Genomic DNA, 13,572 nt, shown 5'->3' with positions numbered 1-13,572 from the left:
GGCTCTAAGTTGCAGACACAACGGGGGATATTTACTAAAGTGAGAGTTTTTAGAAGTGCAGATGTTGCCCCTAGCAACCAATCAGATTCTAGCTATTATCTTCTAGGTGGTACTTAATTGTTAAGTAGAATCTGATTGGTTGCTATGGACAACATCTCCACTTCTAAAAACTCTCACTTTAGTAAATATTCTCCCCTGGGATTCCCTCCGGGGTCTCCAGCCTCTCAGTCTCTGTGTTACACAATCACAGACAAGAAATCAGTGACTTCTTCTCCACCTTTAAGGGGTCTATTTACTAAGCAGTGTTAGGGGACAGAACGAAAAGTGATAAGAAAGTGATAAGGTACAAGCCAATCAGCTCCCAACTGTCATCTCACAGGCTGTGTTTGAGAAATGACAGTTGGGAGCTGATTGGCTGGTACCTTATCACTTTCTTATCACTTTTCATTCGTCTCCTAACACAGCTTAGTAACTAGACCCCTAAGTCCTCTCAGACCTGTTCATACTGCTGAGTGTTACTTTGTGTCCTGTTCCTCAGTACAACGACTACGTCCATTACATCGAGCCGTGTTTCAAGGGGATTTTGGTGCAGGCGGACAGAGACAACAGGGAGGTGAGTTACGGCTGCAGCCGCTCTCCTCGTTTATTTTGTTCCCTGTATGGTGTATTTACAATGTGCAGCTTAAAAGTACTTGAAATTCCTGTATATGGTGGCCCACCTGTGGCTATATCTGCATGTTGTGGAACTACAAGTCTCTGCATGTCCTTCCCTGAGTTGAGGGGAAGTTACATAAAGGAAATGTAATATAGGAGAGAATAATGTCAGAGGATGACACATACACTCTATCAGGATATCTGCCCTATTTCTGCAGTGTTACTCCATGGGATCACTGACAGGAAGTCTGCTGTGCGTAGACCAAATATCCCCCCCCCCCCCCCCTTAACCTTTATTTAATCACTCTAAAATTTCATATTAATCTACATACATGAATAGCAAAATATAAAAAAGAGGAAAGATAAATAAATAGTGAAAAAGGTATAAAATGTGTATAAAATGACACTGTATGCCTTATTTATAGAATCTTCCTATGATGCACTGTATACCTAAACCTAGATATCCGTTACTTTATGTGCTATAGCGTAATTCTGCAAATTGTATCAGAAACACAATAAATATTGCAGGGGTGTAGTAATACATAGCACATATATTGCAGGGGTGTAGTAATACTTAGCATATATATTGCAGGGGTGTAGTAATACATAGCATATATATTGCAGGGGTGTAGTAATACATAGCATATATATTGCAGGGGTGTAGTAATACATAGCATATATATTGCAGGGGTGTAGTAATACATAGCACATATATTGCAGGGGTGTAGTAATACATAGCACATATATTGCAGGGGTGTAGTAATACATAGCACATATATTGCAGGGGTGTAGTAATACATAGCATATATATTGCAGGGGTGTAGTAATACATAGCATATATATTGCAGGGGTGTAGTAATACATAGCACATATATTGCAGGGGTGTAGTAATACATAGCACATATATTGCAGGGGTGTAGTAATACATAGCACATATATTGCAGGGGTGTAGTAATACATAGCACATATATTGCAGGGGTGTAGTAATACATAGCATATATATTGCAGGGGTGTAGTAATACATAGCATATATATTGCAGGGGTGTAGTAATACATAGCATATATATTGCAGGGGTGTAGTAATACATAGCATATATATTGCAGGGGTGTAGTAATACATAGCACATATATTGCAGGGGTGTAGTAATACATAGCACATATATTGCAGGGGTGTAGTAATACATAGCACATATATTGCAGGGGTGTAGTAATACATAGCACATATATTGCAGGGGTGTAGTAATACATAGCATATATATTGCAGGGGTGTAGTAATACATAGCACATATATTGCAGGGGTGTAGTAATACATAGCATATATATTGCAGGGGTGTAGTAATACTTAGCACATATATTGCAGGGGTGTAGTAATGCATAGCATATATATTGCAGGGGTGTAGTAATACATAGCATATATATTGCAGGGGTGTAGTAATACTTAGCATATATATTGCAGGGGTGTAGTAATACATAGCACATATATTGCAGGGGTGTAGTAATACATAGCACATATATTGCAGGGGTGTAGTAATACATAGCACATATATTGCAGGGGTGTAGTAATACATAGCACATATATTGCAGGGGTGTAGTAATACATAGCACATATATTGCAGGGGTGTAGTAATACATAGCATATATATTGCAGGGGTGTAGTAATACATAGCATATATATTGCAGGGGTGTAGTAATACTTAGCATATATATTGCAGGGGTGTAGTAATACATAGCACATATATTGCAGGGGTGTAGTAATACATAGCACATATATTGCAGGGGTGTAGTAATACATAGCACATATATTGCAGGGGTGTAGTAATACATAGCATATATATTGCAGGGGTGTAGTAATACATAGCATATATATTGCAGGGGTGTAGTAATACTTAGCATATATATTGCAGGGGTGTAGTAATACATAGCATATATATTGCAGAGGTGTAGTAATATATAGCATATATATTGCAGAGGTGTAGTAATATATAGCATATATATTGCAGGGGTGTAGTAATACTTAGCATATATATTGCAGGGGTGTAGTAATACATAGCATATATTTCTACTTCAGGGTCCATAGGGGGTCCACAGGGTTGACCTTGGGGTTGGGAACCAAATCCGGGCACCACGCAGTTAAAGCTTTTAGCTCCCAGGATGCACTGGGTCCACTCTCCCTATAACCCCACCCCCAAGCCAGAGGCACCTCAGTTTAAGTTGGTGCCCGGCCGGAGTCGGGTCACCGTTAGCGCAGGGGGAGCTGATTAGCAGCCCCTAAGCTTATTTTATTTTTTTAGGGACAAAGTTTTTTCATGGACTTTGGACTCTTCAGAGCGGCAGCGTCGGACTGTCCATAGGACGTCTAAGCTGCCGCTCCGTCACCCCGCTGGCGCTGAGACGCCAGTACAGATCTGGGGATCTCAGCGGGACCCCAGAGTCTGTACTAGCCGGACTCTGCGGGCGCCCAGGACTGCTGCCGGATCCACGGGGAGCAGGTAAGGTCGCGGATCACCGCTTGCGGTGATCCGCGCATTTCAAATGCAGTCCTGTGCCTCCGGTCTCAGGGGACAGACCGGAGGCGCTGGCAGTGGCGGCGGGCCCCCCATACCCCGTGTGTCCACTAGACCACCAGGGACTTAACGATCGGTGCAGGGAGCCGGCGTCCCGGGGGTTAATAGCCGGCCAGGGGAGGCAGCCTTCCCTGTTACAGCGGCTCCTCCCCTCAGCTCAGCGCGCCTTTCAGTATCTATAGTCTGGCGTCGCTGAGCTGCTTCCTCCGCGGGCCACGCTTCCTCTGAGGTCTCCAGCGGCCATTTTATCTCTGTGGTGCAGCAGAAATCTCTCAGGATGGCAGTGAGTCCAGTCCCCCTGCGTACCTCACCATCAGGTCAGTGTACACAGCGCTGTAGCCTTCCCAGACACTGAATCTGGGTAAGTTGAATGCAGTGTAATAGTGCAGTATATTATATGACATGTTTATGTATATATGTATATATCTGCATTATATGTGACTTATGCTAGTGCTGACTGTACTTTATTCTCTCACCTGTCAGTGTATATCTATCCCTTTTCTTTATCTGCCCTAATACAGCTGTACTTAGGGTGGTTCTGAGAGCTCACATTTATATACTTGTTAATATTTGTGTGGTTTGTCACATACTGTTGCGTGCTGCACGTTGCCATATTTTAGATGGAACTGTGTGTTGCATACGCTGAAAATGGGTCCCTGCAGCTAATTTTTGGCATCAGTCAGGACAAGTATAGTGCTGCTTAATATTTCCGCCAAGATTGGTCAGATATGTCTGACCAGGAGATAGAGCGTTATACTGCACCCATTTTTACTATCCTGCAAGTCATGTGCTGCAGGTGTTAGTGCGGAGGATTTGACTCATAAAGGGTTCTGTATGTGGCGTCATCTGGTGCCGGCCTCTTTCACGACCCCCTTGGGCGGTTTGTTTTCTCGGGATCCTCTCAATTGCGGATCGCCGGGCGGGCCCCATTGTTGTACCTCACTTGGGGTTACTTCACCATACTGCCCTTTTCATCTCAGGGTATCTCGCAGCTTCTTGCTCTCTTCCCCTGTGACACAGACTACCGCTCCCTGCAGGGGTTTTTTCGCAGTATATGAATTCCCCCTGGTGCTACAATAGTCTGTCATTCCCCTTGCAGGGATTACCACAACAGCCACCCTGGGTGAATGTCGTTTTCTACGAAACGCTAATTGGCGTGGTTGACGCCCTGTGGTTACTTCCCAGTTGGCTCTGCCGTGAACTGGGTACTGTTCGGGGCTCTTTCCCTCTTACACGGGGGGAAGCCTATTTCAGGTATTATTATCCCTGCTTTAGGGCTGGTAGCAGGTCCATTCTGGTTAGAGTGAATGTTGACCTGCACCTGTATCGTACACCCTCAGTATTGCGTGCCTTCGGGTTACCTGTTGCTGACTAGCGGGTGGATCGCATAGCGGGACTCTGGCTGTTGCCAGATAGGAGGTGTTACAACAGTGTTTGGCCTCCTGTCCCAAATTCCCTGAGGGTCATCACGAGCCCCTCCTGGGGGGGATGGGCGTGTTACTCGTCTGATTACAGACGTTACTACGCCTCCCATTTCTGCGTGGTCAGATTCTTCTGATCCGTAGGTGGTAACTCTGCCTGAAATCAGTATACTTGCTTTCAGGAGTTGTTATCCATCCTACCATGGCTATAGCATGGTTGGTTAATACTATTGCATATTGGGTTGATGCATTTGTAACGTTTTTTCCCCTCCAACACGTCGGGGGTTCAAATGTATTTGGTCGCTCACGTAATATATGCTGTTGTCATAGGTGGAAATGCCTATATTGGATACCAGTCTCCTAACTTTCAGAGTTCCGGCTGCGACTGTATCCTCCGTAATACCCTATGGCTGCGCTCTGGGAATGCAGAGGTGCAGATACCATCTTTAGGGTTGATATTGTTTGGTCCTGACCTTGACAAGATTGTAGTAACATTGGCAGTATTACTAACGACAAGTTTACCGCTTTCAGCTATGCCCACTACAAGGCCTCAGACTAAGTCTGTTAAGTCTTTTTTGTCCTCTGGGTCAGCCTAAAGGTCTGTTTCTTCGTAGACTGTCGGCATCTACAAGGGCCGACATATCCAGTACCGAGCAGGCCTGGACTGCCAGCCGATCCTGCTTCTGAACCTACGGATATCTCTTCAGCCTGACGGGACAGGCCTACAACTGGGAGATACCGATTTTCTCAGTTCGCCCGGTATTAGTGTCAAGTTGCCGCGGCTACGTGGGTAGGAGGGTACGCCCTCTTTACAAGGGCCTTACAGATCCAGAAAGCTATGCTGTTGTTGCGGTAAGCGGAGCTAATTAGGCCATCCCCACTATCTCAGTGAGGGACTGGTTGTTCTGCTTTCTTTCTGGTGCGGTGGCTGAATGGTCCTCTTTGGCCTATTCTCTGTCTCAATTCCCTGAACCAGTTCCTAAAGCTACCTGGGCTCAGGAGGAAATCCCTATGCTCCATCATACGATGTTTGGAACCTGGGGACTTTATGGTATCACTGGATATACAGGACGCGTGCCTACGGGTACTTACAGAGACCTTTCCTCAGCATGGGCTGAGGTTTGCTGTATCACAGCAACACTTACAATTTTTCGGGCTCTGCCTGTTGGGACTGTCCTCAGCCCCACAGGGGTTTACCAGCGTTTTGGATTTTCTGACAGTTCTTCTGTTCAGTATATCCCAATGCTCCTGTACCTGGACGGCCTCCTGCTCTTAGCGGGATCACCGGGGTACTTTACGGCCAGGTCAGGATGACTGTGGCTTCTTCAGGGTGCAGACGTTTAATCAACGGGGAAAAAGTCCTCCCTGCATCCCTCTCTGGGTATTCTTCATCTAGGATCCCTGCTGGATTCTCAGAATCTGAGAATTCTTCTGGCGTAAGACGGAATCTCCTCTCTTCCATTAGGAGTACATGGTTGTCTGCGCAGTCGACAGATGTCTTTACACTCTGGGATGCATGGTGGAATGGGCTCAGTTCCATTCCAGGCCTTTCCATAATTGGCTCATCTCCAGATGGAACGAGTTTTTTCTGTCGGATAACTGTTCAAACGATGATGCTCTCTCCGGAGGCAAGTCGGTCCCTGTCCGGGTGGCTATGGCCATCTCGTCCAGGGTTTTCTTTGCTATGGACAGTGTCTGGATCGAATCCTTTTCAGTGCAGTTGGACGTCTGTCGATTCCACCCTGTCAATTAACTTACTCTGGCATAACTCTTGTTTCCCGGTGAACCTGAAAAGGTTCAGTCCGACAGGGTCAGGACAGTGGCTTCCTTTTTAGCAACACTGTTCGTTGGGTGGCAGTGACAGGTATGTCACATATTCGGACATAGTCCGAGGGTCTCCTCCCGACCATCTCGGCAGCGTTCATTTCAGGAGCTCTCCATTGGGAAGCGGGAGTCCTCAGCCGTCACGCCGTGCATCCCGGGGACTAGTCTCTTCCCCAAGAGAGGTTTCATCTCCTGGTGAGCAGGGGGGGCCCCCCTGAGGTGACCCTCATGGCCTTCTGACTTTATCACACTATGGTGTTACAGTCCAGCTCTGGGGATTCTGAAGCAACCTTCAGCGACTCTTTGTCGGTGAAGTGGTCCTTCCACTTTGTGTACCTGTGTTCTCCGGTCTCCCTTCTTCCTCGAGGTCTTTGGAAGTGTTTTCAATCGAGACGGAGATGCTTTCCTGCTGGTGGCTCCTGATTGCCCCAGATGTCAGGGGTACTTGGATCTTCGGAGTCTCTACATCGATACTCCATCCCTGATGCTTCACTGCCCGGACCTGTTGTCTCAGGGTCCTTGGTTTTGCCTTGGACCTGGGTCATTTGTCTTTGACTGTGTCCTTACAGTGGTCTTACGGCTTCCCTGGCTTTGTCATCGTTGGAATGATTAGAGCACATGGATCAGCTTTTGCTGGGACCTACCACAAACTGTGGCAGCCATAAATCTTATGGTATTGTACCTGTCGATACAATCCTCCGGTGTCCAGGATTTCCAGATATTCTGGCATTCCTTCCGGCTGGCTTGGGTTTCACACTTGGCCTGGTCTTCCTGACAGTGCGGATCTCTACACTGTCAGTATGGTTAAGATATGGAATTGCTCCACTCTGGTATCCAGTTCATCCTTTGGAGTGTTTTCTTGATTATGCCTCCATTTGTACTCCCTAGGGACTCCTTGGGAGTAAGTAGTGGTTCTTCGTTACCTCCGGGGACAGTCAATGGAACCGCTGGTTGTGATAGCCATTACATGGTCTATTGCTTAGGCTCTCTCTTTCTCTCAGGGTGTTTATATCAACCAGGAGAGTGTCTGAATTGGGAGCGTTCTCATGTGGCTCCCTCTTCTGGAGGGCATCATGTCAGGGTGGGAGTTGCTCTCGCCCTGTGTTTCTTCTTAGTGGTTTTCAGGTTCCATATTATTCTGGAACTTATGGTACGGCCATTCTGTCCCCAGTCCTCTCGGCTGGTGTGGCCTCATTGACTGTGGTCTGGCCTCTTTGGATTTATGTGATCCGTTCAGGTTCCTTACGGAAATCGGACTCCTTATTGGTGGTCTGAGATTTCTGGTTTTCACAGGAAAGGATGGCCGGCCTATAATGAAATGTTGGCTGGATGGCCTCGTAGGTCTTCCTCAGGGGCCTACCCATGGGTAGGCCTTCCTGTTGTTGATGCTTGTTTTTTCTCGGGCCATGTGACCCTCGTGTGCGGCTCGCTGTGGCGCCTCGGCTGTTTTGCCTTACTAGGTGGCCACGTGGTCTTCTGTCCACACCTTTTTAAGGTTCTAGGCATTGGTTTCCTTTGCCTCTCAGGATGCTTCCTTTTTGGCGACGGATTCTCCTCTCAGCACAGGAGCGTCCCCACCCTTGGTTGAACTGCTTTGGGACATCCCCAAGGTCAACCCTGTGGACCCCCTATGGACCCTGAAGTAGAAAACAAGAGATATGGTAAGAACTTACCTTTGTTATCTCTGTTTCTACGAAGTCCATAGGGTCCACAGGGCGCCCGCCCTGACGCACCTGGCTTCATATGGGCTGTGTGGCTGGTCACCGGTTTTCCGTCTCCCATTTCTGTGAGTATGGTTATTGAGTGTTCCAGTTTTCTCTCTCTTTTTCTCTCCTCCTCCGGCCTTTGGCTACTTACAAACTGAGGTGCCTCTGGCTTGGGGGTGGGGTTATAGGGAGAGTGGACCCAGTGCATCCTGGGAGCTAAAAGCTTTAACTGCGTGGTGCCCGGATTTGGTTCCCAACCCCAAGGTCAACCCTGTGGACCCTATGGACTTAGTAGAAACAGAGATAACAAAGGTAAGTTCTTACCATATCTCTTGTTATTGCAGGGGTGTAGTCATACTTAGCATATATATTGCAGGGGTGTAGTAATACATAGCATATATATTGCAGGGGTGTAGTAATACTTAGCATATATATTGCAGGGGTGTAGTAATACATAGCATATATATTGCAGAGGTGTAGTAATATATAGCATATATATTGCAGGGGTGTAGTAATACATAGCATATATATTGCAGGGGTGTAGTAATACTTAGCATATATATTGCAGGGGTGTAGTAATACTTAGCATATATATTGCAGGGGTGTAGTAATACTTAGCATATATATTGCAGAGGTGTAGTAATATATAGCATATATATTGCAGGGGTGTAGTAATACATAGCATATATATTGCAGGGGTGTAGTAATACTTAGCATATATATTGCAGGGGTGTAGTAATACAAAGCATATATATTGCAGGGGTGTAGTAATACATAGCATATATATTGCAGGGGTGTAGTAATACTTAGCATATATATTGCAGGGGTGTAGTAATACTTAGCATATATATTGCAGGGGTGTAGTAATACATAGCATATATATTGCAGGGGTGTAGTAATACTTAGCATTGAAATTATGCTTGTAATATACCCTGCATTGAAGAAAAAATCTCATTCATCATATTGCTGTGTTAAAATATTTTATGTTCAGCTTCGATGTCTCTATATTTCTTTATGTTGTGCTTCCTATACAGGCTTTATATTATTGTCAGTTTCTACTTCAGGGTCCATAGGGGGTCCACAGGGTTGACCTTAGGGTATAGCTGGATCTGGATCCACGGGCACCACGCAGTTAAAGCTTTGCTGCTCCCAGGATGCACTTGGGTCCGTCCTCCTCTATACCCCGCCCCCGGCCACAGGCACCTCAGTTTTAGTTGGTGCCCGGCCGGAGTCGGGTCACCCTGTCGCAGTGGGGCTGCAGGAGCAGCCCCTAAGCTTTATTTTAAAAGAGAAATTTTTTATTTTTTTCTACTTTTTTTTACACTTTTAGAGCGGCAGCATCAGACTGTCCTTTAGGACGTCCACGCTGCCGCTCCTTCTCCCCGCTGGCGCCGCGACGCCAGTACAGCTCTGGGGATCGCGGCAGGACCCCAGAGCCTGTACTAGCCGGGCTCTGGGGACTCCCTTGACTGCTGCCGGACGCGACGGGGATCAGGTAAGCCGCGGGCCGCCGATACTTTTTATGCAGTCACAAGCCTCCGGTCTCTGGGGACAGACCGGAGGTGCTAGCGGCGGCGGCGGGCTCCCCCTCAATTGAGGAATACCCCGCGTGTCCGCTAGACCACCAGGGTAACAGGCTGGTAGCGGGACCGGCAACCCGGGGGTTAATTGCTAGCCAGGGGAGGCAGCCTTCCCTGTCTAGCGGCTCCTCCCCTCAGCTCAGCGCGCCTTTCAACAAGCAGTCTGGCGTTGCTGAGCTGCTCTTATCTTACGGCCACTCCTCCTCTGAGGTCTCCGGCGGCCATCTTTACTGGCAGGCATCGCAGACTCCCAGGCGGTATCAAGTGGACCGGTCCCCCTGTGTACCTCTCCCCTGCTAAAGGACAGTGTACACAGCGCTATAGCCCTCTCAGACACTGAATCTGGGCGGTTGATTGTAGCGGAAGGTGCAGTGAGTACTAACTTTTCTGCATTGTATGTGACTATTGCTAGTGCTGCCTGTCTGTGACTTATTCTCCTTGCTGTCAGCTTATAACTATCCCTTTCCTTCTCCTACGACCCGGCAGGTGTGTGGGGGAAGGGCGTTTTCTGAGACCCTCACTTATATAAAACACGTATTTGTGGGGTCAGTCACATACTGTTGTGTGCTACACAGTACCATATCTGGGCTGTTGTGTCGCATACTGGTGAGTGCGCGGGTGTTAAAACCGTAATTCCTCTGGTGATACGTATTTCTTGTGAGTTACGGTATCATGTCTGATGAGGAGACTGAGCGCTCTGTGGCTCCTGTGCTATTTTCCTGCAGACGCTGTGCTGCTGGAGTTGATGGGGAGGACTTATCTCAGGATGGTCTGTGCGGGCGGTGCCAGCTGGTACCGGGCCCCTCCAACCCCCTCTATCACAGGACCCTCCTTGGGCTATGTTTTCACAGGTGCTGGCGTCTATTGCGGACCGGTTATCGGTCCCATCAGCGGTCCCTTCTAGGGCGTTGCCGCAGCCCACCATCCCCCATTCCCCGGGTGTTCCACAAATGTTGCGGTCTCCCCCCGGGGCCCAGACTGTGGGTCCTTACTCGGGACTGCCTGTGTATGTGCAGTCTTCCCCAGGGACGCGTCAGTCTGTAGTGCCTTTGCAGAGTTGTGCTCCGACGGCTCCTCCGCCTTGGGTGGATGTTCTCTCCAGCTCCGTACAGAGTCTGGCGGCTTCATCCTCGGCGTTTCAGTCCATGTTGCAAGGTGATGTGCCACCAAGGGCGTCTAAACGTCTGGTTGTGAGTTCACTAGCTGCGCAGTTGTCGGACTCGGAAGTGTCCTCAGATGATGGAGAAATCCATGAGGACTCTGACTCTGATGCCATGGGGCAGGAGGTGGAAGCTAAGTCCCCCATTAATGTTCCAGCCTTAGTTAGGGCGGTGTGGGCTATCCTACATGTTGAGGATGATGCGCCGGCTCCTAGGTCGAAGTTTCCTAATTTTAAAAAGGCCAAGGTGACTTCAACTGTGTTCCCCCTGTCTGATCAATTATCGGATCATATGGCGGCGGCCTGGCAATCACCCAGTAAGAGGTTCCATCCACAGAAGAGGTTGGCGGCGAACTATCCTTTTCCTGAAGCTCATTGCAGGAAATGGGAGACTCCGCCGGCAGTGGATTCCCACGTTACCCGCTTGATCAAAAGCGCGACGCTGCCATTGCCGTCTATCTCCTCTTTGAAGGATCCCACGGACAGGAAGGTGGAGACTTGTTTAAAGTAGGGATGTGCGCCGGACCATTTTTGCCGGATTTGGATTTGGATTTGGTTCTAATTCGTCATCCGGCTTTGGATTTGGATTTGGATTTGCCAAACTGCGGTGACTGGCTTTGGATTTGGATTTGGATTTTTTGCCAAAATTGGCAAAAAAAGCTAAAATTACATAAATTGGGCTTTTTTTTCTTCCTAGAGTGTTATTTACCTCAATAACATTAATTTCCAGTCATTTACAGTCAATTTAGACCACCTCACAGCTTAAATTATTGGTTTCACCATTATTGGCCAAAGGTTGCAGTGAGCTGACTGGTGACCAAGCGTCAGAGCAGCGGCGCAGTGGCACAGACACCACAGTTTAAAGCACATCTATGAAACTATGCCACACAGCAGTGGCAGAAATGAAAGGTAGTGCTAGATGGAATTGTCCTTGGGCCCTCCCACCCACCCTTTATGTTGGATCTTAAAAAGGACATGCACACTTTAACAAACAAAGCATTTCAGCGACAGGTACTGCCACTTTGTGGCTGAAGTGCTTGGTTTGTTTGGGCCCCCACAAAAAAATCTTCCAATCTACTAAAGGCAACAGGTCTACAGTGGCATGATGTCACCATCATTGCCATCCTCACCCTCATCAGTGTGTACATCATCCGATTCCTCACACAATATCAGTTCATCCCCGCTGGAATCTACCATTACAGAAGTATCTGTACTGTGACGTGATTGGTGGGAAAGGTTTTCCTCGTGAAATTTCCAGTTCATTTTAATGAACATCATTTTTTCTACATTTTGTGGAAGTAGCCTCCTTCGTCGTTCACTCACAAGGTTCCCGGCTGTACTGAAAACTCTCTCCGAGTACACACTGGAGGGTGGGCAGCTTAAATAATGCAAAGCCAGTTTATACAAGGGTCTCCAAATTGCCTTTTTTTTCTTCCAATATTCGAAGGGACTCTGTGACATGTCTACGTGTATGGTGTCCTGAAAATAATCCTCCACCATTCTTTGGATGGTAATCGTATTAGATGGAGTTGCGGTAGAGGTGTCACTGGTGTTGGGCAAATCTTTTAGACCCGACCAGATGTCAAAATGTTGACTTGACTTATCTGCATCACCACTGGGTCTTTTGGAAAAGGTGCATTTTTTTCTGGCTGCTGCTGCAGAAACCGAAGGAGGAGACGTCATCGTAGTGCCATGTGTCACTTCAGCTGCCAACTTGCTCACCAGGAGCGCTTTGGTTCTTTTAAGATCTGGGTCAGTTGTAAAGAAAGACACAGCATATGACTTGAACCTAGGATCAAGAATGGTTGCTAAAATATAATGATCAGATTTCAAGATCTTGGCCACCCGTGGATCCTGGCGAAGCGAACAAAGGACTTGATCTATCAGTCCAGCATACTTTGCGGAATCACTTTGTTTAATATCATCCTTCAATTTCTCCAGCTGCTTTTCCAAAAGCGAAATCAGGGGAATCACCTTACTCAAGCTAGCAGTGTCAGCACTCACTTCACAAGTGGCAACTTCAAATGGTTTGAGCACCTTGCACAAGACAGAAAGTACTCTCCACTGTGCTGGGGTAAGGTACATTCCCCCTCCTCTCCCAATGTCATGGCTTGTCGTATAGCTATGGATGGCTTTTTGCTGCTCCTCCATCCGCTGAAGCATATACAGGGTTGAGTTCCACCTCGTTACCACTTCTTGCTTCAGTTGATGGCAGGGCAAATTAAACTGCTCTTGCAGGTGCTGCAATCTCCTGCACGCTGTTGCTGAATGCCGAAAATGTCCCGAAATTTTTCGGGCCACAGACAGCATCTCCTGAACGCCCCTGTCGTTTTTTAAAAAACCCTGCACCACTAAGTTTATTGTGTGAGCAAAACAGGGGATGTGTTGGAATTCACCCAGCTGTAATGCTTTCACTATATTTGTAGCATTGTCAGAAATCACAAATCCTGAGGAGAGTCCAAGTGGGGTAAGCCATGTTTCTATGACATCTCTTAGTTTTTCTAAGAGGTTGTCAGTGGTATGCCTCTTATTGAATCCGGTGATGCACAGAGTTGCCTGCCTCTGAATGAGCTGGTGTTGTTTGTTAGATACTGCTGCTGCTGAAGGCGATTCACCCACCCAGTGGGCTGTCACAGTCATGTAATCTTTAGTTTGTCCACTACC

General features: G+C 47.4%; 1 protein-coding gene across 6 annotated transcripts in view; it reads left to right on the top strand.

Moving 5' to 3' along the window:
* Positions 1–13,572, top strand: part of CACNA2D4 (calcium voltage-gated channel auxiliary subunit alpha2delta 4) — a 512,905-nt gene that overhangs the window by 56,387 nt on the left and 442,946 nt on the right. For all 6 annotated transcript variants that reach the window (XM_088457118.1, XM_088457115.1, XM_088457117.1 and 3 more), the window contains exon 9: positions 539–613. In XM_088457118.1, the coding sequence (XP_088313244.1) occupies positions 539–613 (75 nt within the window). The remainder of the gene's footprint in view (positions 1–538; positions 614–13,572) is intronic.

The sequence above is a fragment of the Taudactylus pleione genome, unplaced genomic scaffold (assembly GCF_031769625.1).
Source record: "Taudactylus pleione unplaced genomic scaffold, aTauple2 ptg000738l, whole genome shotgun sequence".
Taxonomy (NCBI): domain Eukaryota; kingdom Metazoa; phylum Chordata; class Amphibia; order Anura; family Myobatrachidae; genus Taudactylus; species Taudactylus pleione.
Note: the sequence above shows the minus strand (reverse complement) of the source record. Positions and strands in the feature narration are given on the sequence as shown.